The sequence below is a fragment of the Stegostoma tigrinum genome, chromosome 9, assembly GCF_030684315.1.
Source record: "Stegostoma tigrinum isolate sSteTig4 chromosome 9, sSteTig4.hap1, whole genome shotgun sequence".
In the NCBI taxonomy this organism is placed as follows: Eukaryota; Metazoa; Chordata; class Chondrichthyes; order Orectolobiformes; family Stegostomatidae; genus Stegostoma; species Stegostoma tigrinum.
Window position 1 is genome coordinate 11,690,484 of NC_081362.1, and position 26,173 is coordinate 11,716,656.

General features: G+C 42.2%; 1 protein-coding gene across 1 annotated transcript; it reads right to left on the bottom strand.

The window, feature by feature from the left end:
* Positions 1 to 7,147: 7,147 nt before the first annotated feature.
* Positions 7,148 to 12,705, bottom strand: LOC125455184 (somatostatin receptor type 4-like). The gene is made up of 2 exons (XM_048536902.2): positions 12,652 to 12,705; positions 7,148 to 11,628 (listed from the first exon to the last, which is right to left on the bottom strand). Exon 2 carries the CDS (start codon positions 11,624 to 11,626, stop codon positions 9,827 to 9,829), a length of 1,800 nt encoding a protein of 599 aa, XP_048392859.1. The 5' UTR covers positions 11,627 to 11,628; positions 12,652 to 12,705; the 3' UTR covers positions 7,148 to 9,826.
* Positions 12,706 to 26,173: the final 13,468 nt, after the last annotated feature.

Genomic DNA, 26,173 nt, shown 5'->3' on the forward strand with positions numbered 1-26,173 from the left:
AGGTCTGGGTGAAATACTTTTTGGAGGGTCGGTGTGGACTTTATTAGCCAAAATGGCCTGCCTCCACGCTGTGGGGATTCTATGACTCTATGAAGGATGAACAGCTGATCCCATGAGTTATCCCAGAAATCCATTAAACAGAGGCAAAGCATTGATGAACTCTAGGTTCAGTAATCATAGCTGTGGTATTAGGAGTCCTAGATTGGACTAGAAAACTAGATTGGAGGTCAAAAAATCATGAGTGGGACAAAGGGTTCGACTGCCTGGCATTTTTCTGTTGCCATGACATTTTGAAAGTGGGATGTAAGATGGAAAACTGAACTACTTAAACGACAGCATTATGCATGCCTTGGAGATGTCATATAGTTTCTTTACGGCAAAGGAATCCTGATAGCATCTCTCTAACTATCAAATGGACATAAAATTTGCATGGGGGCATTACTCCAGGACTTGTTCTGAAGAAGGGTCACGGGACCTGAAACATTAACTTTGGTCTCTCTCCACAGATGCCCCAGACCTGCTGAATTTTGCCTGCAATTTCTGTTTTTGTTACTCCAGAACACATTGACCATGAGAGGTGTGTTTGTCACACTGTTCGATCAGGTTCATAACTGGCCTGCAAATTTTCCAACTCTTCCCCATTATTTCCCAACAGGAAAATAAGTGTATGTGTATGTGCACGTGCACGTGTGCGAAGACGCTAAATGTTCATTTGCAATACTGTAAATGAGTTGCTGGGGTGAAATTGGAGACTTTTGTAAAACAGGTTCATTGTGAATTGGCAGCCAGTTTTAGATGTGGAAACAGACCTTTTGGCCCAAAAAGTCCACACTGTCCCTTGAAGCATCCCACTCAGGCCCACTTCCCTATAAGCCACTCACCCCTGAACACTACAGGCAATTTAGCATGGCTGATCCACCTAGCCTGCACATCTTTGGACTGTGGGAGGAAATGCATGCAGACATGGGGAGAATGTGCAAACTCCACAAAGACAGTCACCTGAGGCTGAAATTGAACCTGGGTCCCTGGCACTGTGAGGCTGCAGTACTAACCACTGAGCCACCATGCTGCCCCATTTTCTAATTTTCTGATTGATAGCTTTTATTTTTCATTGACTTGTATAAGATGTTGAATTCCAAATGAAGTCTATATGACACTAAAACTAAGAATCTCCTCCAAGGAGATTTTTAGGATTTGAGTGGAAAGTAGATCAATAATAGTAAATAGTCAGGTTGTCAATTAAGCTAGTCTTTAAGATTGCCTTCACAGTTTCTCCGTATATGGCAACTATAGATAATTCCCCTCCCTTCTTCTGAGGTTGCATCTATGCTCAGGTGCCCATGGACAGAATACATGCAGAGTTTATCATCAATGGAGAAGCCCTTCATGATAGCTGGACACAGCAGGGGGCTGGGATGCATGGTCCCACGTCATAACAACATTTTAATTTAATTTTGATAAGTTTATGTTGCAGTTCTGTGAATTCTTTTGCTTTTTATAGGGGGGATTGGAGGTGTCACAGAGTCCCTGTCAGGGTCATCTAACCTGATGATTGTTTATTTTAAAAGAAACAGTAGAAAATTCTCCTACTATGTTTGTGATGCTACTCACCCAATATGACCAAAGGAAATCCCCCCTTCCCTCACACATACACAGTTGCTAATTAATTCACAATTGACATTTGGTAAACTTTGTTTTCACTTCTTTTTATAATTATAACTCCTCACATGGAGGATCAGGATTAAATCTCAATGAATTTCCATCAGCTTCAGCTGGAGGGAGTTAGAATGGACATGTAACTTGGGCTCTCAGCATACATCAAGCCCTCTTAACAAAACGAATAAAGCCAGTCAACAGTACTACCCTCTCTCTCAATAGTCAAAAAACACATTTGTTTAAAGCTAGATTAGCTAACTTTTCCAGATATTGTAAGGAACCAAACTAAATTCATCTGAAAATATTCCCCACCGAAGGGAACAGGAGGTAGGTTAACCGAGCCTTCAAAACAGAAGATTCAATCAGATTATAACATTTTGAATAAAAGTATAAATTTAATATTTTAAGGAAGCGCAAAGACATAAATGACAAAGCTAATTAATATCCTGAAAAGATAAATGATTCCTATTTCTACAAGAGAATATAAACTGCAACCTCCAGGTGTTCCAAATGCTGGACTTTAAAAGAATCCAGAATTTCTAATAAGCACCAATGAAATGTTCTCTTCATTCCTTAGGTGTGTAAGATTCAGAATAAGTCTAAATTGGAGGTGATGAATACCAAGATCTTTACCTTTGAGAATCAATTTCTTTTTATTCACTTATGGTGTGAGCCTCCACTGGCTTGAGCCAAAATTTATTATCTATCTCTCGTCCCCTTTTGAAAAGGTGATGGGGAGTTGCCTTGTTGAACTACCACAGGCCATATGCTGTAGGTTCACCCACACTGCTGTTAGATTTCCACTGATTTTGGAAGAATTCCATCAAAATGCAACACGCCAAGTTGTCAACTTTTGCTGAAACACTCTGTGGCCTACATTGGGATATGATCACCATTGATTTGCGGGGAAAAAAAAACAAGTCAGGTCTCTCTAAAATCAGACTCAACCAACAGCTAAAAGATAACAGTCTGTTATTTTGAGGAAGATGCTGTGGGTAGAAGGTGGTTGAAAGGTAAATATTGATCAGGAGAGTTTTCTTCCAATTACCATTGATTCTAATTTTGCAAATACCACACCTAGCCAAGTGATGTCAAGGGCAGTCACTCACCTCACTGAGACATGAGAAATTAACTTAAAAGTTGTTTTTCAGTAAAATCTGAATTGTTCAAAGAACGGAAACCACTATGCGTGACATGGTCAACTCCCTCCACAAAAATCTGAAATTGCTGATTGTTATAAAGTTGGGTAAAGTATTTATGAATTGGAAAGCAGCAAGTTAGAATGATTGGTGAAAAAAATAATGATAGTGGGGGCAAAGAGTGCCTGGTCCCTTTAAGAGATTGTGCTTTGTCTGTGCTTGGACTTTTACGAGTACTGCGCACAGGCAATGCCTGAATTGAAACAGTTTGTATCAAACAGCCAAGTAGCACTTTTACCAAGCCAATAAGTTTGAATTTGGCCAATAAATTTAAACCAAACCTGATGGTATTAACAACATCAAACCAATTCTACGTAAGAAATACCATTATGTCATTAGAGGTATAAAGACAAGGGCATTTGGGAAGTTGGGAGACAGCCAACTGCCATCTGAGGGGAAAACCAAGCTTCAGTTGCAGCAAAAGCAAGTCCGCCATCTGAGATACAAACCTGGCTTTCACATTAAATTATTGAGCTCTCTGAAAAGGTACCATGGCTTTTTAGCACAAAGTCCTCACTGAAGAAATTAAAGAGATAAAACATCCAAGACAGCAGAATCAGCAGAAGAAAGGCATTTGCAACATGAAGTCAACAAATGGAAGATTGGAGATAAAGCAGAGAAGCCATAGACTGTATGAACTTGGAGAGATTAAATTTTAATTTATTGCTTTTTATTAATTGGGTTTGTACAAGTGGGACTTGTGTTTATTTGAACAGCATATCTGTAGAATTTAGGCCAGTTAGGAAGTAGTCAGTAGTCTGGAGGGAATTGTTCAGAGTGTTAGTAATTTGTTCACTGTTAGGGTTACACAAATAAATTGTTTCTCATTATTTGTAAATTGGAAATCAGGGATTTTCTTTCTTTTAACAGATTTTGAGGGGAAAGGCGAGGTTCCCTGGATGTTTTGGGTAGTTATTAGAAGGGAACCTCTACTTCCATCGTAACAGATTGGGGCTTGTGTTTTGGTTTAATTAGCAGAGAGGTTTGGCCATTCCCCCTCCGTAACACTAGTAAAGGTTACACACAAACAAAAGTTATTCCTGAAGGTCCCAAGGGTGACAGCTGATATTAGGCTGCAATGCTGGTTCACATAAATAAAACTGCAAGAAACTGCAAAGCCACTCACACATCTCCAATGAGCCTTAACATCTGACAGAATGCAATATCTTGACAAAACACATTGACTAATGAGACTGTAATTCAGCCCTTGGCACTCAAGAATAAATTTAAGTGAAAATTCTTGGAAATTGAATGGGTAATCTAATTACAATGGGAACACCCTCCAACCTAATCTAGGATAATATTTAGGGAAGGTCTACTATTGATTGAATGACAATCTTCCACATCAATTAAAAACCTCATTAGAAAAGTCTCAACATAATCTAAATGATAAGCTTGCTCTGACAAGTGGCAAGTTGAAAATAACATTTGTGTCACACAAGTGCCATGCAATAACCACTTCCAACAAGGGAGTATCTAACCTTGGTCCCCGGACATTCCATGGTATCACCACCACAAAATCCCTCAAAAACACCATCCTGTAGTTACCATTGATCAGAAACTGAACTGGACCAGTTGAAAATATGGTGGTGACAAGAGAAGGTCAGCTTTGAGGAATCACGCAACAAGTAATTCACTTCCTGACTCCTCAGTGACTGTCCACCATCTACAACGCTCAAGTCAGGAATGTAATGGGATACTCCCCATTTTCCTGGATGAGTACAAACCGAACAACTCTCAAAAAGAGCTCCAACCCAGGTCAAAGCTGCCCACTTGCTTGGCATCACATCCACAAAAATTCACTCCCTCCGTCCCTGAGACTTAGTAGCAGCAGTGTGTAACACGTACAAAGGGCAACACAGAAATTCACCACAGCTCCTTAGACAGCACCTTTCAAACACACAGTCACTACCATCTAGAAGGACAAGGGCAGCAGATACATGGGAACACCACTACCTGAAAGTTCCCCTAGAAGTCAATCACCATCCTGGAAATATATCTCTGTTCTTTCTCTGTTTCTCAGTCAAAATCCCGGTACTCCATCTCTAATGGTGTTGGGTGTGTACCGAGGCCAAACAGAACGCAGCGGTTCAAGATGGCAGCTCACTACCACTTTATCAAATGGGCACAAGGGATGGGCAATAAATGCTGATGAAGCCAGTTAAGCCCACATCCTCTGGATAAATGATAATTAAAGTCAGTCCCATATATTTTAGCCATTATTCCTTCAGAAGTTGAATTTGTAGCACTTCAGTACTGTGAACTAAATATTAAAGGACTGTTCACATCGCATTGTGCCACCACTTGATAACTTATTCTAAGCCACCATTTCTGCAAGTTGATTCTCAGGCTCAAACTAAATGCAAGGGAGATCATAATGGCAAACAACATTAGTACTACAATCCTCAGCAAAAGTGTTTCTGTTCATTTTGATTCCTTATACTGATTCATTATCCTTGGAAGGGTTGGGGAAAATCAGCCATGTTGCCTCTCGTTCACCAGTAAGTGCACTTTGTTAGGAGCGTAAGTATGTGGGATTTGAAATGAAACAAGAGTTCAAATTATTAGCAGTATTATCACATTGCTGGCCCCAATTTTCAAAGATGACGCATCTGACAGTGCGGTATGTCTTGGTACTGCACTGAAGTGTCAGCGTGACATATTTTGAAAGCACTGGTGGAGTGTCGCATTCACAACCTCTTGATATAGAAGGGAGGCTGATTCTAAGTGTGTCGAATGAACAATCTGAAAATGTACAAACTCCACTCATTAAGATTATAGCAGACTGTATTAGAAATGCAGACAGCACTGAACATCCTCCTTTTCATACTTTTAACAGAACATAAGGAACCTCCTGGAAGATGGTTGGTTTGTAGATCTCATAGTTAATAGTATATGAAATTTCCCTATTATTCTTCATTATTATTTATTATTAGTGAATACCAAATATACCATAGTCAGAAAAGAAAGAGAAATTAAGACAGTTTCTGCAGCCATCTTTTATTTTGCTTGATGGTTGTCAACAGAATGCCTTTTTCGATGAATAATCTGTAAGATATATCCTCTTCCAGGATCTTTTACAACATGCATTCCAAAATAAATAATGGCTAAATCTTGTTGAAACTTATAAAATGAAGGAGCACAGAGGAATTAGAAACAATGATTGTATTTATTATCATAATAACTTTTAAATTAATCGAGATTTACCAATATATTTACGTCAGCCACATACACAGTATGACATAAACACCAAGAATGCAAATGATGCCACTTTCCCATATAATATGTAAAAATTGCATCATATTTTAATACAAATACTGAAATCAAAAAATTAAAATCTTAACACATTCATCTAATTTTTACCTCATGTTTCCAGACACAATCGAAAAATAATCAAAACAAAGTAACCATTTGAGTTAGAAATAGGCACAACTCAACATATGCACAAAGGCACAATTTAAGTACGTGCAAATTTGCAGTTTAGCTCTGTTGGATAACGAGGGACAGTGTTTTGAGAAAAATACACAAACTAATGGAACCTATGTGTAACAAGTCAATAAATAAAGACGTTCGTTTACACAGTAATCTTTGTAATCACACGTGTCCCAAAGTGCTTTTTGACCAGTTCGGTACTTTTGAAGAATGGTCACTTGTAGGGTAGAAAATGTGGCAATCAATTGGAACATAGCTCGGTCAGATAACAAGGCAAGAGATGGTGGCCAGACAATCTGCTTTGTTGTTGAGGATTGAAGGATAAATATTACCTAAAATGCCAGGGATAGCTCCTCTGCTCTTCTTGAAGCTTTTATGTGCATGTGAGCCTTAATTTTTCAGAAGAGGACACCTTCAACACTCCTTGTGCACTGGATCAGAACAGCAGCATGGACTTTTACTCAAATCTCTGCATTGGAGCTTGAGCTCACACTTTCTGACTGAAAGATGAATATTTTACCAACTGAGGCATCCCTGCTGACTGGTACTCTACAGCTGGTAAATTCTTGCGTTATAGAACCACAACTAATCGATTCCCTATTTGGTGAATCAGTCAACTTAAAATGATGGATACTGTCAAGCATATTTATAAATCTATTTATAGAGATAACAAGGTGCAGAGCTGGATGAACACAGCAGGCCAAGCAGCATCAGACGAGCGGGAAAGCTGACGTTTCGGGCCTCGACCCTTCTTCAGAAATGGTATTTCTGAATTTCCCCATTTCTGAAGAAGGGTCTACACCCGAAAACATCATCTTTCCTGCTCCTCTGATGCTGCTTGGTCTGCTGTGTTCATCCAGCTCTACACCTTGCTCTCTCAGATTCTCCAGCATTGGCAGTACCAACTATCTCTTATAAATCTATTTACTTTTGTTTACCTACCTAATCTGCACATCTCTCTTAATCTCCTAGGGAGTGGAAGAAAAATTTAGAGCTCTCTCTTCTGAATTTACATTATATGACAGTACACTCACATAGTTAAGAAATATTTTATGGCCCATAAAGTTCAACTTTATTTTTGAATAAGGAAGTCTTATATTTAATAGCTAAACTCCAACTGACTGCCCTCTTTCATGACAATGTTTGCACTCAGCTATGCTTAAAGAGGGGGGTTTGGTGTCTATCAACACCATCAAAGCCTTTAAAGAGAGGTGAGCACAGTGGAGGGTGAGCGGCCTTATTTTAATTCAGTCCCCCCTCTCTATCTCCCTGTTGTGCCCTTACTTTTGTTGTTGCACTGCAATGATGTGCTGTGTTTGCAAATTGTTCTTTGAATTGGTAACACCAAAGATTTGGTGGTGGTAATGAAAAAGCCAAGCTAAGGTTCAGCCTTGGCCCAATGTTCTCACATCTAAATTAGAAGGTCAGAAGTTCAAGATCCTTTTTGGAGATCTGCAAGATATTCAAGGCTGACACTTCAGTGAGCACAGCAGCTTTGCCTTTTGGCCGAATGGTTGATCAAAGGTCCAGTTTATTCTCTCTGTTGAGTGTTCATTTCCCATTGACCTTTTTGAAGAAAAGCAGGAGTGTCTCTCCAATACTTACCTGTCAAATAACATCTAAGGTCAGATCATTTGGTCATTTGCTGAATGATTTAACTGTGACAGTTTCCCACAACAGAGACTACGCTTTTCAAAACTTTCTTGGCTATAACGCATTTTGCAATGTTCTGAAGGTTTTCTTAATTTGAATAAATTGGCCGCTTATACAACCGCTAAAAAATACAGCAGTGCAGAGTGTCACCCAAGATATAATCTGAATCTTCGTTTTCAAATGCAACTTCGATTAAGGATACAAAGATTCTCTTTATGATTAGCAATAAGTCGAATACTGAGATTTTATTTTTGGCAGGTGTAAGTGTGCTTTTAAACTGAACAGTGTATTTTTCATTCCAAAATCCATTTTGGGGATGAGAGAACAATCTTTAGATGCTTGAGTGAAAGAACTAATGTTTCCCTTCTCTCTTACCTGATGTGTGCTCATATCAGATGTTGCCTTAGTTCATTAGCTCCATTATATCTCATTTTAACTATCCAGTTGAAAGTCACAATTTCTAAACTGTGTGCACATCTGTAATCAAATCCATAGGAACAGAAGAACAGGGGGAGGCAATTTAGCCCATTGGGCCTGCTCCACCATTCAATTGGGTCACGACTGACTTTCTGTGTAAAATCGATTTTCCCACACTATCCCCATATCCCTTAATATCTTTAATCTCGAGAGATCTATCGATCTCTGTCTGGAATATACTCAATGACTGAGGTTCAACAGCCCTCTGGGGTAAAGAATTCCAAAGATTCAACATTCTACAAGTGTGAAAAATAATCCATTGGGACATGACGATACTTTTTCACACTGCAGAAACAGATGTTTTTACTTCCCATTTTCCTGTGGAAACTTTAATGTGATAAAGTTGTCTACCTGCAGAATTGCTCACTCAACTCCATAAATTGAATATCACACAGTGACTGTGCAGCCTGTCGTTACAATGTTAAATGTGAGGTCAATTGAAATGGCTTTTAGTATAGTCAACAATTTGAGAACACAGAGCAGCACTGTATTTTCAAAGACAAGATTGTAGTACAGTACAGACTGTGAATGTGATGGAAGAGTGGGAGGGGGATTGAAATTGCCCATTTGGAAAACATCCCCTGCCTTTAAAGCAAGTGTGATTTGGACATAATTCAAACACTGGCTGTCACTTTCTTAACACAACAGGCAAACTGTTGTTGCAATAATGCAAATCTGATCTAGTGTGGTAGTTTATATTCTGGGTTCTCTACTTGAAACATATAACGCATTGTCATTTCCCCCAAACCTTGATCAACAGATTAGTGCTGCAACAAACATTGAGACTGCATTGGGTGATGAACTGAATAATGTGGTCCCCATCACTGATTTTGCACATCTAACGATGGGGTTACAGAAATGATCTTGTAACCTCAGTCAAGTTTGATGGACAGACCACCCTGGGCAAATTTCCTTACAGGTGGAAAAGTAAAGGTTGCCAATGCAGCCCATGCTGATATAAAAGCATATATTAAAGCATACCGTGGATGCTGGACATGTGAAATTATTTTTAAAAACAAAAGTGCTGGAGAAACTCAGCAAGGTCTATCAGCATTTGAGCAGAGTTAACCATTTTTGAGGCCAAACCTTCACTCTGTTTTCCTCTCCCTACAGACGGTGAGAGAACACTGCTGGATTTCTCCAACACTCTCGGCTCTTTATCTTTTGTACCAGCTCCTGTCAGTGAATAGCGAGGGACGGGGGACGCAGAGGGAAGAGAGAGAGGGAGAGAGATTCACTGGGAAAGTGACAAGGGCACACACCTGTGTGCAATGGACACCCACCATCACAAATCCCTGATGAAACTGGCTTGTAAACAAACAGTGGAACTGACAACTTGTCATCTTTAAGTAATCTTTAGTAAAATAGATTTCACCTGGAAAACAGTCAAGAGGTGCTTGTGTCTGAATTCATAAGGTGGTTGTTCTTGAGGTGCAAGTACCGTTTCTGTAAACTGTCTCGGAGGCAATGTTTTCAGCAGGCTGGAACTCCAGTGGGCTGCCCAATTTGCTCTTGAGAGCGGTGGAATAGTAGTCGACTGGCTCCTCAGTACCATTCTCCAGCCAGCGGAAGCACAGAATCCGCTGAAAGGAGCGCCTGAAATTGTCGGACAGGAAGCCGTAGAGGATGGGGTTGGCGCAGCTATTGGCGTAGCTGAGGATCACACAGAGGTGGCTGACAGTGGTGTCCAGCTCGGCCAGGAAGACGCCAGCCAGGTGCACTGCGTAGAAAGGCAGCCAGCAGACCACAAAGACAGCCACCACAGTCAGCACCAGGCGGGTGAGCTTACGCTCGGAGCGCCGACGCTGCTGCCAGCCGGCTTTGAGGGCCACAGCCCGGGTCTGCAGGATGATGAGCAGGTAGCACAGGCCGATGGCGAGCACGGGCAGCAAGAAGCCTAGCAGGAAGGTGTAGACGACAAATGCCACTGACCAGGCAGGCCTGGGCCACAGGAACATGCATACCACCTCACCGTTGGAATTCACACTGGGATCTATGCCCACACTTACACTGGATCCTACACCCATATTCACACTGGGATTTACACTGGATCCTACATCCATATTCACACTGGGATTTACACTGGATCCTACACCTATATTCACACTGGGATTTACACTGGATCCTACATCCATATTCACACTGGGATTTACACTGGATCCTACACCCATATTCACACTGGAATTCCTAGGGGATCCTGCACTCATATTCACACTGGGATTTACACTGGATTCTGCACCCATATTCATACTGGGATTTACACTGGATCCTGCACCCATATTCACACTGGGATTTATACTGGATCCTGCACCCATATTCACACTGGGATTTACACTGGATCCTGCACCCATATTCACACTGGGATTCCTACTAGATCCTGCACCCATATTCACACTGGGATTTATACTGGATCCTGCACCCATATTCATACTGGAATTCCTACTGGATCCTGCACCCATATTCACACTGGGATTTATACTGGATCCTGCACCCATATTCACACTGGGATTTACACTGGGATTAACACTGAAATCTGCAGCCACACTTACACTGGGATTTACACTAGAAACGACACTGGGATTAATGCCCATATTTACGCCGGGATTCTCACTGAAATCTACGCCGCCGCCGGCGGGCGCAGTACCGGCGAACACCACGATGGGCAGGATGACGAGCAGCGAGAGCAGCCAGACGCCCAGGTTGACGAGCCTGGCGACGCTGGGGCGCCGGTAACGGGCCGCCTTGATGGGGTGCACCACGGCCACGTAGCGGTCGGCGCTGAGCACGGTCAGGCCGAAGACGCTGGTGAACTGGTTGAGGCCGTCCACGCTCAGCACCGCCCGGCACATGAGCGGGCCGAAGGGCCAGCGCCCCAGAGCCGCCGCCGCCGCCACGAACGGGACGCTGAGCATGAAGAGCTCGTCGGCCACCGCCAGGTTCAGCAGGTAGATGTTGGTCGCCGTCTTCATCTTGGCGTATCGCAGAATGACGAAGATAACCATGGCGTTCCCGGCCAATCCCACCAGACACACCAGCGCGTACACGAACTGGATCACCACCATCCGAACGTCCTTGTCCGACGCTCCCTCCGGCCAGTCTCCGCCGCTCCCGTTGCACGGTCGCTCTGTCGCTGCCCAGGCGCCCGACTCATTCCCCAAGTGTTCCCAGGCGGAGGCTCGCTCCGACTCGGCAGGTAGCTGCAGGTTCATCCCTGTCCAAAGAAATGCTGCCCTTTATTGCCGAACTTCACAAATATATCCTTTCCTGTCTGTCTATTCCAAACCACCCCCCTCCTCTCCTTCCTTTCTGCCCAACTCACCTCTGCCTTATGTCTATCCCTCCCTCTTTCTGTGTATCCCTCCCTCTTTCTGTGTATCTCCCTCTTTCTGTGTATCCCCCTTTCTGTCTATCCCCCTCTCTTTCTCTGATCCTCTCTCTTTCTGTCTATCCGTCTCTCTGTGTCCGTTACCCTCTTTCTTGCCTATTCTTCCTCTTGTGTCTACTCCTCCCTCTTTTCTATCTTTCTCTCCTTTTCTGTCTAACCTTCTCTCTTACTATTGTCTACCCCGCTCTATTTTTGTCAACCCCCCGCCTTCTGTCACTACCCCTCTTTCTTTTCCTTTTGTTTCCCCCTTCCTTTTTTTGTTTTCTAACCCCCCTTCCTTTTGTCTATCAATTCCTTGCCCTCGCTTTGCTTTCTCCTGTCAAATACATTCATTTCTGTCCGCCTCTCCCCTCTGTTTTCCCCCCTCAGTCAAATGCCTCTTTTTCTATGTCTATTCTACCCCCACCCCCCACGTCTTTTGGTCGTCTTCAGTTTCTGTCTATCCTCTCCCTCTCCTTTTCCCCTCCGCCCATCCCAACTTCCACTTCTCCCTCCCTTTCTTGAGCCGGCCAGACTGTGAGGCAACACTGTGCCTGACTCTGTGAGTGGATCTCTCTCTCTGTGTACACTGCAGCTCCTATGCTCTTTCACTAAAGCTTTCCTTTAAATATCAGGAGCTCCGTGATGAATAATTGTCAGCGATTTACCTACAGCCTTGCGTGATGCTTTCAACACCGTGCCGCCTTCTATCAGAAGGTTTTAAAGCTGTTGACATTTTTTTTTCAGTTTAAACCCGAACACCACCCCCACTCCCCACCGCCCCACGCACCCTCAAACCAGCAATGAGTATCTCCAACTCATCTTATTTTCGGAGCAGCTCCAAATGTTGCAAATCTTCAGCTGATTTACCTTTTCTCTAAACTCCTGTCCTGCATTTTAAACTCAAACGCTCTTCAGTCCACCCTAAGGGCATTAAGTGGCAGACGGAGCTGGTAGCGGGGAACCCAGAGATCAGATCTCTCACGGCACTGCGTCGTTCATGCTGATGGTGAGCGGCCGTTCGGCCCCTCCAGTACGTGCCATCATCCGCCAATCCTCAATCGACGCGCAACAGTCCCTCCGGATTCTGTCCCCTTCAACGTCTTCCATCCTCACCCCCACTCGCACCCCATTTATCCCGAGGTCGTTCTTGTTTGAGATTTATTTCCTTAACAGCAGCCACACTGACCTCAAGTTTCACTTTTCAGAAGTGAAGTGGCTTTTCCCACTGCAAGTCCATTGGGGGAATTAACATTTATTTTCAATCATGAGATGTGGATATCGATTGATTTGTTGAGTTAAGAGTGAACCACATTGCTGTAGGTGTGGAGTCACAAATAGGCCAAGCCAAGTAAAGATGGTAATTTTCTCCACTAAAAGACATTAGTGAATCAGATGGGTTATTCCAGTCATTGGCAATGGATTCATAGTCATCATCAGCATCTTAATTCTAGATTTGTATTGAGTTCAAATTCCACCATTTGCTGTGGTGGGGTTCGAACCCCAAACATAAGCCTCGAGTTCTGGACTACTATGCCACCACGTCCTGACTGAAGAGTTGGGAAACTTTGTGCCAAAAAGCAAGGGTCTTATTCAGAGAAATGCCCATCAATAGAGCTTCACAGTGAACCAGCATAACCCTCAACTTTGCTTTACCTGGTACTTTTCCAGATAGTTTGCATTTAGTTCCAGTTGGAATGGTGATACTCAAACAAAGGTTTTCCTGCTGCTGTGGGAGATGCTGCAAGAAAAGTTCTCAAACCTCTCTTCCCTCAACACAGCTAACCATCCTGGGGAGACCCACATCCCCTCCCTTCCCCAGACAGTAGACAGATGGACCATGAAGTGCAGTTGTGGTCCTTTGTGAGATTTCCCAGGAGATTCAGTGGAGTTCCAGCCAATGGCTGAGGTGGTAGGCTGAAGATGTTCTCAAGACCGAGGCTCCTGTCAGCTAGCTCTCAGAGTACCCTCACTTGTGACTGGAATATTCTGAATGTCCTAGAAGTTTCTACTGCTGTGGAGAAAGCCATAGACAGGACCTTCCAAACTTGCAGCCTCTACTCCTTCAACCCCTCCATGCACACACACACATACACACACTCTCTCTCTCTCTCTCTTTCCACCCACCTCCATCCCCAAAAGAAGATAAAGCAGATGCATGGGGACACTACCACATGCAAACTCCGCTCCTGGTCATTTGCCACTGTGACTATATCTTTTATGTCACTGAGCCAATCCTTTTTGGACTGCCTCCCTAAATAAACTCCTTGGGTATACCAAATCAGATGTATTGTGACAGTTCAAGGAGCAGCTCACTACCGCCTTCTGAAGACCTGTTAGAGATGGATAACGAATCCTAGTTGAGCCACACATCTCATGAATAAATTCAGAAAGGTCAGCTCTTGGGTTCTGTGTGTATTGAATGGAGGGTTTGGTTAATGAGAATTAGGAGGAGACTCGAATGTGTAGGAACACTGGAATAGTTTAGTTGTAGCTAACTCAGTCAACTAGCATCCAATATAGTGATAAATCAAATCATCATTAGATTCCCCAGTATATTAATATGATCCCATCATTGGTGCCTCCAGAAATACTAACAGGGGCCATGACCTAGTCTTGGATTAAAAATATTAAGCTTGCTTATAAAGTCAGCACATCATTCAAACCATTTCGACAAAAAGGCCAACAGAAGCATTGGCCTCAACATCTTTTATTTTTTAGGAAAGAACTGATAAGTCTAAGTGAGATCTGATGTTTCACACTAAATATAAACCTTAACTAAAAAACAATTCTGAGGTGTGTGATTTCAGTGAAAATAGATCAGTTAATTATTGCAAAGAAGTATATGTCAATCACCACATGATTGTAGTAACCTACTTGGCAATTATCAGGATATTTTTCACTGTGAGCATTTTACTGCATACCAGATTAGTAAAAGAGTAATAATGGGAAAGAAGAATATAGTTAGGAGTTGGGCCATTCAACATATTAGATAGTGGCCACAAAGTTATGTCAAATACTTTTCTTGAGCACCCTTGGTTGCTGACAGATGAGAGTTTGTGAGGGCCATAGTTGGGTTGCAACATTTATCTACCCATAAACACGCCATCAAAATGCATGCTTTTAAAAATGTTTCATTTTCCTCAGGAAGCTTTCGAAGTGGAGGTTTTGTGGTGCAATGATACTGTTTCCACTTCTGGGTGAGATGCTCCCAAGTTCAAATCCCCCCTCAGCAATGGGATCAACACAGGAGGTGTGTCATAACACACCAGCATGTTGATTATTGAAACAAACGTAGAGAGTGTTGGTGAAATTCAGCAGGTTTGGCAGCAGTTCTGAAGAGCTTTACCAGACACAAAAGGCTAACTTGATTTTTCTCCATAGATGCTGCCAGACTTGTTATGTTTCTCCAGCATAATCTGTATTTGTTTTGGATTTCCAGCGTCCTCAGTATTTCGCTCCTGTGTTGCCTATTTACCTGTAAACTCTTTCAATGCATCCATAGCAGGTGGTAAGAGTGGGAGAGTTTCGTTGTTGGCCAGAAATCTCTGGTAGCTGCAATGCAACAGCCTTCCACATTAAAAAGACAGAAACAGCGGATGTGTAGAAACGCTGTCATCTTTTGGTTTCCTACTGAACCACTCAGCATCCAGACTTGAAAATATATCACCATTCCTTCAGCATTGCAGGGTCAAAATCATAGAACTCCCTCACTAGTGATGTTGACTGTATCTATACCAAATGGATTGCAACGGTTCAAGAACACACTCATGAACACTACCATAGCAATAAATGTTGACACAGCCCACAAAGCCCTCATACTGTGAATGAATAAAAAATGACACTAAGACCAGGTGTTGTTCCAAGGGGCTACACCTACTCAGCTTTCTCAGTGTGGACAGTTGTTAAATGGAAACGATATCTTCTCCAAAGACAAATCCTGCCGTTTATTCTAGATGTACATTAATTGGCTATCATTTACTACTCTTGCCTTGCAGTTGTGAACATACCAGAGTTGAAAATAAAAGTGTTTGAATGGTGTTAAGGAATGCATGGATTGATTAAGAGGGTGAACTGTTTTGGTTTTAAATAAAAAGAAGACTGTGTGAGTGACCTAATTGAGGTACTTAAAATTATGAAAGGTTTTGAAAGAATGTATTCAGAGGAAGAGCAGAACTGGAGAATTCAGGAGAAGCTCTTTTGTTAAAAGAGTGATCAGTAGCTGAGAAGTCACTCCCACGGGGAATGATTGAAGTGAATGACATCGTTGCAATCTGGGGGAAACTAGACAAGCAATTGAGCAAGAATGATGGGTTCAGATGAGGAAAAATGGGAGCAGTCTTGAGGGGATTTTAAATGTCACTATGACCTTGTTGAGCAGAATGACCCATTTCCATGATAAACATCCTATGTCTGTAATCCCTGCTATTTTCAAGCATTGGATTTCCAGGTTTGGGATTTTATTACAGCGTGTTTATGTGATATGCATCATTGGAGTTTTTGAGGGTGAGTCACAGTGCCAGATTATGCTGAATAACTTAGAAAGCCGCTTATTTATGCACAGGAGGTTGAGGAGTCTTTGTCAGCAGAGTCAGTGTACACAATCTGTATTTGAGCAGTCAACATGCATAGAGAAGTGTCAGTGATGAGATTAATCATAATAAGAGTTAGTTAAATTGTAAAGTCCAGATTGAAGGCAGCCGATAACAGCACATAACACTGTCTTGCTTGCTGAATGTAATCATTTTTGTTTCCAGTAGAAGAATATAAATCTTTTTTGAGAGGTTGAGAAAAGCAATAATCTTTCAAAAAAAAGTACCATTGAAGTTAATGAATAAAAGCAAGCATTTTCTTTGAATTTATTTTAATTATAATTTTGACTGAAGGTGTTAACTTCTGTGTATAATTTTACTGTGTAAACATTTTATTGATTTTTCTATAATGAATTATATTTTTACAGTAAACTATAGTGAAGCTTTCCAGGAGAAACCATTTTGTCTTGAACTTAGAATGGTAGATTTTAAAATAGTGGATATTGTATAATAATCACGACCATATCCGAAAAACTTCATATCTACAAAGCTCTTATATAAAAAATATTTTAGAAAAACACAGAAAGATATTATAATTGAAGTAATGTTTAATACAAACAACATTATACATTGCCACGATTGGGGGAAGGTATTGCAATGATCCTTCTGTTTCATTTCTCATATCTCTTAACACTGATGACAAAACTGATGTACAACAGAGTGGTATAAAACGCAAATTAACTACTGTGAGTTTAGCCGCTTTCTCACAGTAAGACATTCCATGGATTTTAATATCCTATTCACAACAGGTTGACAGTCAAATGTTGCTTACTGCAGAATTTTGACATTCTGTTCACGTGTGTGAAATGCCAAAGACACTGGGCTGAAAATTTGATAGGGTCACTTTGCAGGCGATAGGCCCAGCATGTAAGCATCATACCGCCTGTTCATTATTGTGATGTACAGCCTCATGCTAAATGTATGCAAGACTGTCTATGAGCTCAGCAGGTAGCTGAGTGCATGGGAAGTTAGTATGAGTTCAAGGTAATCTGTACTTCCTAAAGGGGAGATACATTCTGGCTACAGCAGGGCGATTTTCAGAGTTTTTTTCTTAAAGGGAACATAATGTAGCAATGGAGAAGCAGATCTCCCAGCTTCTTTAATGGATCACTGGAGGTATCAGTCCAGGAGCTGGTGATGGGGAGAGACTATTATTTTCTGCAGAGAGGCATGTGAGACTCACATACACATTGACAGAAATGTGAGTAGGTAACTAATTCAAACAGTCTAGTCCTAAGGACTGGTTGCATACCGTAAAAAAATTCAATGGCCTCAAACGTGGCAAAGACCAGAGCATGCATCTTTAAATGCCATCTCAGACTTGCCTCATGTGCCACTCAACACATCTCATGCCCATTGCTCACCCATCAGCAGCCACTGACACTTGAGTATCATGCCTCAAATTCATATGCACCCTGTTACACTTAGCAATGTTGCAAGCTTCATGCCCACTAAAAGCTTCCACATGCATTCTGCTATGGCAGGCACTTCAAAGAAACACATGAAAGTGCACTCGCTGACTTTTCTCACTTACGGGACAGAGTCACATATAACAGGAGAGAACAAGAGGGAACTGGTGGGAGGTGACATGCCTGTCCACATCACCTCTGTCACTTGAAGAATTGCTGCAAGGTCTGGGTGCAAAGGTGACTGCGGCTGTGCAACACTTGACGTCAAGAACATTCAAGATGCCTGTACATTCTTGCTTTATGTACCCGCAGAAGTCGGTTTCATCTTCATCATGAAAGCTGGCATCAACGATAAAATAGCAATGCCATGGTCATGCACCTAAGGACGGAAATGCTGAAGAAATGCAGCAGGACTGGAAACATCTGTGGAGTGAGAACGAGAGTAAACTTTCTGTGTCTAATATGACGGTTAATCAGAACTGCAAGGACCTGAAAAATGGTGGATATATGCTATTGACAGACAAGGAGGAGGAAGAATGAGTGGAACGTGCAGTGAGAGTGCCCAGAGCAAAAGACAAAGGCAGTGACAATGGTGGTAAAGGAGGGATAGAGATATAAAATAGGTGTAAATTGGGGGAGTGAAAGGCATAAATAGATCTGCTGTGCTGAGAACAAAGGAATGGGAATTGTAAACCTGGTCATGGATTGCCTGTTTGTCACCCCTCCCTTTCAGTGCTATCTGGCGTCCAAGAACATACTCATAATGAAGGCTAAGAGCATGACTAGACATCTAGTGAAGAAATGGGACTTATGTAAGGGACTCACAGCTACCAGCTCAGATATGAACACTGTGCAGAGTTCAGAGGCTGTTAGAAACTGGGCCAGCACAAAAAGAATCACTTAGGAGAAGTGGGATGTGACCAGGCCAGAAGACAAAGCTAGTTCTTGTGTCAACCCTCCTCCTGTGGGGGAAGAGGCCACAGATGTGTTCTGTGGTGGGAAGATCATATAAGGACATTGATGGGAGCGCACACAGCAAAAGACTAATCAACATACATTTCTGAAGAATGGCCCCAAGCCGAAATGTCAACTTTCCTGCTCCTCTGATGCTCCCTGGCATGCTGTGTTCCTCCCGCTCCATACTGTGTTATCATCAACTCATGTATGTGTTGTCCAGAATATGAATGTGCTTTTCATTTCTGGCTTTGTATTTCATGAAGCATTTGAAAAAAATGCACTTCAAAGCTGGTCAGAGAAACAAAAATGTTACATTTGTGAAGAACACATACTGCTCAACTGAGATTTCAGAGATATTCAGATGACCCATATAGCAGGTATTGTTGTACCACACTGGGGAGTAGCATGCTGGAAACGAACCCCCAGTGTTCCTGAAGTCTTTTTAAAAGTTAATGATTTTGTAAAACTGTGAAAAGTTACTTTTCTTGTGTTCGTGACTCAGGTTGACAGGAAGCATGGACCAGGTCTTTGTCCCTAACAATGATTACAGTTTGTTACAAATAGATGGATTTTAGCAATAGTAAACAATTATCAACCTTCCATATGTAGCTCCACTAGTAAAATCTCTAACCCTCTTATAAAGTCTCCTTCACACTCACACACACATACAGAATCATTCACAGGCATAAGAAATGAAACATTGGTGTTATGAATGGAAGGAAAGATTGGCAAGCCAGTCTAATGGTCCCTGTCTTTGGGGTTTGCTGAGATGATCCTATTGGTATTTCAAGACACTGCTCCTTCATCTTCCTTTTCCAGATACTTTTGCTTACTTATCAGAGGCAAAGGTGGCTGGTTCATACCAGTAACGTCTCTGATTTACTGATTAAATAAAATGCACAGTTTACAGCAACTAGCTTTATTCAAGTTTGAGGTGTTTTATGTTTTAGAGAAAGACAGAACCCTAGTTTCTGATGGATTCTCCACAACTTTCACACCAAAAAGCTGCTCAGCTTCTTCAGAGCTAATCATATAATTGTTGGCAGGCAGATGGGCTTTGTCATTAATACTGGTCACCATACCACAGACCAATCAGCTACTTGTTGCTGGTCAAATCACCATTCACACATAGTGCTTTACTCTAACTTATCTGTCTCTAGACTTCTCCAAAAATGTGAGCAAGCAGCTGTGTAAACATCACTTACAATGAGTATCTGGTAAATTGCTTTTAAAAAGTGCAACAAACCTTCAATCATAGTTGGCCTAAAAACAGTCCATAATCAAAAATAAAGAAAAAGGACTGAATTTTGAAGTAATAATCAGTGTAAGGCTGCCATGGGACAGAAGAGTCTTATCCATCTCTCTCTGTCTTTGAAACATCTCTCATTCAAAGCTTAGCTGTTGGTTTGGAGGCCCAACAGAAGTTTTTACTGCTGCAGCTTGAGAGTTCTTGCGTGAGAATTCCAAACCAGCTTCACTTTTCCAGAGAATCAGTCCAGTCACAATTGCAGGATAACTGGATCAGTAAAAAACCCTTGTACCTGCAGCTATGATGGGGAATCTGGAGTAACGTCCCTGGACATTCTGTGAGGTATGTTCTTTCCTGACTCAAATTGTTACTTGGTCAGGTTTTAAGATCTGATACTGTGCAGAGTTTTGTTGTTGTTTATTGCATTTTTGGGAAGATAGTGTATGATTTATTTGTGTTGGATACATTTGTGCACTTTGTCTGAAATACAGCCCATGGGCAACAGTCCAGTCATCAAAGACTTTTTATCTGGCTCAACAACTGCTCAGTAACCCCCCTTTAACAAATGAAAGGTACTGTGTTGTACAGTTTGAAATTCTTCAACCTTTTTTTGGAATTTCCTGCAGCCTACCAGCTTTTGACAATGCTTAAGTGATGAGTGGGGTGTGAGATTGGGATGAGTTAAGGAGAGGGTCATTTGGCTTGGGGGAGAGGTGAAGCGAAAGTCTACACTGTTGGAATTGAGTGAATGACAACAACAGGGATCATCAACTGGAGGTGGAACCATCTGGAAAATGTTTGCTATCTTGAGGAATACAGTGAGTGGGAGAGAGAGAGAGATGGAGGGAAATATAGAGAAGGAAGGGAAGAAAGCAGGAGGGAAGTGAGGAGAAATGGTGAAAGGAGATAGGTGGGGGTGAGAGAAACAGAAGAAGGAGGAAGGGACAAAGAGACGTGACAGAGTTGCTGTCTGCCTCCATTCATAGGATGTCTACTGCACCCCAATCCTAGTCCTAAGAATTTAAACATTTAACCCCAACCCCCAAATCATGCACTCTTGCTGGCAACCCCTTGCACACCCACCCTCCAACTCCCATTCTTGTATGAAAGCATCACTGTTGTCCTGAATAAGAAATAACTGAAATGCGGCCCGTCACCTGAAAGGGTCGGATAACCCTGGGTTACAGCTTAATAAATTGTGTTTTTGCTTGAGTGAGTTTTACAAATAAAACAAACTCTTCCTTTGTTAACTTCAGGAACCTGGCTGGCTAATGTCTTACACCAAATTATTCACTGTATGGTAATATCATCATTTATCAAATCAGCAATTTCACCTCCCTTTACAATCAAGCTCTGCTATCATTGACTCTGAAGTGTACCATACCGAGGAGTTGGGTATCTTCCTAACTTGATCATTATGATGCGCACAGAGGTGCATTGGCTGAGCTCAAACAGCCTGTTGTCACTGCCAAAGGGCATGAAGATTATGGCTCCAACATAACACAAGATTTTGTGCAAAGCCCATTGTTGACCCTTTCTGGCGTAGAAGGAGGTGGCCAACTTCATAAGACCACTGGTAGATTCATATGATAAACTGCCCAGTGTAACACAATGGAAAGTCTCCCAATGTATTAGCACTGCAGTGGAAGCTCAGACAGGTCATGGAATTCACACTTGCTACCATACTTGGCTGCAACTGCAGATTTCAAGCACTCAAAGGGGCTTTCCAGGCATGAATGCAATCCACCTCCCAAATAACAGCTTGTGTGGTGTTAGGTTTAAGGGAGTTGGTGACAGGAGGTCTGAAATATGAGAACTTATTCTCTGCCTCACTAAAGATAACATTCCTGCTCCCACTGTTGCTACTGTGCCAGTGGTCTTGCTGAAACCTCTCAGCCAGTGAGTGTGTACTGCAGCCCCAATGACACAGTCAAAATTCAGACCCTAAAACATCCAGGGCAACTCATCGCTAGTCTCCCCGATCAATAGTTTTTCACCGGGTCATGCTGTAGCCTATGGGATAGCACTAACATAGAAGCACTAGCTCAGGCAAAGGCACCCACAAGACAAGAATTAAGGGAATCTGCAAGAGTGGTTAGTTCATTTTATCCATATGTATGTATTGCTGAAAGTGTGGTCCGATAAAGTTTTAGAGAATGGGCTTTTCTGTCATAAGTGATATTTGTAGAAATATGTGTGTGCAGACAATGGGTCCCAACACTACTGGGAGTGCAGCCATCCTCACAAGGCCACTCACCCACTCATACATTTCTCAACTTCAAGGGAACAAGGGAAAGTTCCTTCCCATGTATAAAAGGCCTCTGTGATTACCCTAATGTAACCATATATAGTGAACTGTGAGGCCTTGGTAATTTTCTTTGCTCTATCCTGGGAAGGATCTGCAAGCTTAGAAAGTGGATGCAGTAGTGACACTGATTACTAGTGGCAGTGCCATATGTGTCCTGCTTTCTGGCTGCCGGTCCAGATGGAGAGGATGGCACCATTGAACAAATCATTTAGTTTGTAAATCATAGCTTCCTGAGACACAGATCATGGCTGAGATGGAGACATGAGTGGTCCCTGAAAAGCCTACATGGATGTGGCCTTCTACTGTGACACCCTCTCCTCTGTCCTCTGTGCACAGCTCCCCCTCTCTACTGTCTTTCTGCTTTCTACTCTGAGTCATTTGACCTCCATGGAACTCCCTGCAAAAGTCCAATCCCACTCTCCTTGCATGACCATAGCTTGTAAGAGCTCTTCCAGTAACACTATACACACTATTCCCTTTCGCTTGAAGTAGCATGAATTCTGCAAGCTTCCTAGAGTTGCTCACACTATTGTCATTCCAGGCATGGCTGTGGCTACCAATTTTAACCTCTCCATGCTCCAGTAGAAAAGCACCAAATGAATTACAGAGTACAGTTTTGTAGTCATTATTCTTAATATGCATTTCCTAGCATCTAAATGCTTAAGACATCATAGAGTTCAACGTAATTACCTTGACATTGAACATAGAACATAGAACATTACAGCACAGTACAGGCCCTTCGGCCCTTGATGTTGTGCCGACCTGTCATACCGATCTGAAGCTCATCTAACCAACACTATTCCATGTACGTCCATATACTTATCCAATGACGACTTAAATGTACCTAAAGTTGGTGAATCTACTACCGTTGCAGGCAAAGTGTTCCATTCCCTTACTACTCTCTGAATAAAGAAACCACCTCTGACATCTGTCCTATATCTTTCACCCCTCAATTTAAAGCTATGCCCCCTCGTGCTCGCCGTCACCATCCTAGGAAAAAGGCTCTCCCTATCCACCCTATCTAACCCTTTGATTATTTTATACGTCTCAATTAAGTCACCTCTCAACCTTCTTCTCTCTAATGAAAACAGCCTCAAATCCCTCAGACTTTCCTCGTAAGACCTTCCCTCCATACCAGGCAACATCCTATTAAATCTCCTCTGCACCCTTTCCAAAGCTTCCACATCCTTCTTATAATGCGGTAACCAGAATTGTACACAATACTCCAAGTGCGGCCACACCAGAGTTTTGTACAGCTGCAGCATAACCTCTTGGTTCCGGAACTCGATCCGTCTATTAATAAAAGCTAAAACACTGTATGCCTTCTTAACAGCCCTGTCAACCTGGGTGGCAACTTTCAAGGATCTGTGTACATGGACACCGATATCTCTCTGCTTATCTACACTACCAAGAATCTTACCATTAGCCCTGTACTTTGCCTTCTGGTTACTCCTACCAAAGTGCATCACCTCACATTTGTCTGCATTAAACACCATTTGCCACCTCTCAGCCCAGCTCTGCAGCTTATCTATGTCTCTCTGCAACCTACAGCATCCTCCGTCACTATCCACATTCCACTGACCATAGCGTCGTCTGCAAATTTACTAACCCATCCTTCTATGCCTTCATCCAGGTCATTTATAAAAATGACTAACAGCAGTGGACCCAACACTGACCCTTGTGGTACACCACTAGTAATTGGTCTCCAGGATGAACATTTTCCATCAACTGCCGCTCTCTGTCTTCTTTCAGCAAGCCAATTTCCGATACAAACTGCTATATCTCCTACAATTCCATTCCTCCGCATTTTGTACAATAGCCTACTGTGAGGAACCTTATCGAACGCCTTGCTGAAATCCATATACACCACATCAACCAGTTTACTCTCATCTACTTGATTGGTCACCTTCTCAAAGAACTCAATAAGGTTTGTAAGGCACGATCTTCCCTTCACAAAACCGTGCTGACTATCCCTAATCAAGTTATTCTTTTCTAGATGAGTATAAATCCTATCCGTTATGACCTTTTCCAACACTTTACCTGCAACTGAGGTAAGGCTCACTGGTCTATAATTACCAGGGTTGTCTCCACTCCCCTTCTTGAACAGGGGAACCACATTTGCTATCCTCCAGTCATCTGGCACTATTCCTGTAGACAATGACGAATTAAAGATCAACGCCAAAGGCTCGGCAATCTCCTCCCTGGCTTCCCAGAGGATCCTAGGATAAATCCCATCCGGCCCAGGGGACTTATCTATCTTCACCCTCTGTAGGATTTCTAATACCTCTTCCTTGTGAACCTCAATCCCACCTAGTCTAGTAGCCTGTATCTCCGTATTCTCCTCGACAACATTGTCATTTTCTAGAGTGAATACTGTTGAAAAATATTCATCTTAGGTACAGAGCAATCAGGCCATGTCTCTGATTCTTGTTATAAGTGGAAACTGCAGTAAAGTACCAAATGGAATCCAATGAATTGAGTGGCATCTAGCAAAGTTGTGAGAAATGGGCTTTAGTATCATTTGTTTTCATGTGGGTTCAAATGGTTATGAGCCACTAAATGAGACAAACAATGTTGGAACAAGTGCAGAATACGACAGACATTGGATATCTGAAATAAAAAATGAGAAGTGCTGCACAAACTCAGCAATTCAGCAAACACGTGGAGAAAGGAACAGAGTTAAAGTTTCAAATCCAATGACTCCATTTCAGAATGGAAGAGAGGTGGAAAAGTAAAGGGTTTTGTGCTGTCAAGAAAGGTGGGGAGGAGCAACTAGAACAAAAGGGAAGGTCAGGGAGTGGTCAGAGGGTGAAGGAGGTTAGAGATCAAAATGTTACAGAACAAAAAGCAAAATGATTGGTTATAGTTGTAGAGAATTTACAAAGCAAGTGTCCAGGGTTAATTAAAAGGGAGGGTGTTGGTTAGCTCAGTTGGCTGGATGGCTGGTTTGCAAAGTGGAGTGTTCCCAACAGTGTGGGTTTAGTTTCTGCACTACCTGAGGTTACAACATAGGGCTCTCTTTCTCAACTTCTTCTTTCCCTTGAGGTGTGGTGACCTTCAGGTTAAATCACCACCAATCATCTGTTTCTATTGAGTGCTCAGCCCTATAGTCTGCTTGAAGTATCATGACTTTTCCTTAACAATAGACATTAGATCTGCTGAAAACAAATCTATGAAGAACATACATTATGCATGACTGAAATCAAATGGGAGGACAGGAATTGTCATTAGTAATGTTGAGTCCAGAGGACTGGAAAGTGCATAGGTGGAAATTAGAGCCCTTGCATTGGGCTGCTGCAGGCCTGAGTTAACAAGGTTAAGATAATTTGACTATTGTCTCAGCGAATCATAGGATTCCTCTCTCATTAGAGAGAGATAGTGGAGAAATTGAACCCACACTATTGCCAGAGCTGTTATACCACAAACCAGCTGGCCAGCTGTCTGAGCTAGACGACACCTCATCTCCACCCACGACACAAGTTAGTTTCTGTAACTACTGTAAATACATGATGCTGGAAATTTGCATTAAGAACTCAGAGAGCTAAGAAGACTCAGCAGGTGAGGCAGCTTCTGGGAAGTGAAGCAGTAATTTAACATTTGAGGTCAATGATCTTTCATCATTGACATTGCCTAGTTCTGAATAAGAGACAATTTGTGCATTTGTTAGCAACGAGACCTTGTGATGACCCAACACAGGAAAATCTGGGAATGAAATAAAAACAGGAAGTGCTGGAAATTTTCAGCATGTCTGGTAATATCTGTGGAGAGAGAGAGAAAAAAAAAGTGAGCTTATGTTAGAACTTGAATTACTAACTCTTTCCCCTCTCCAGCAAATGCTGCCAGACGTGTTGTGTCTTGACTACATTTTCTCTTCCTA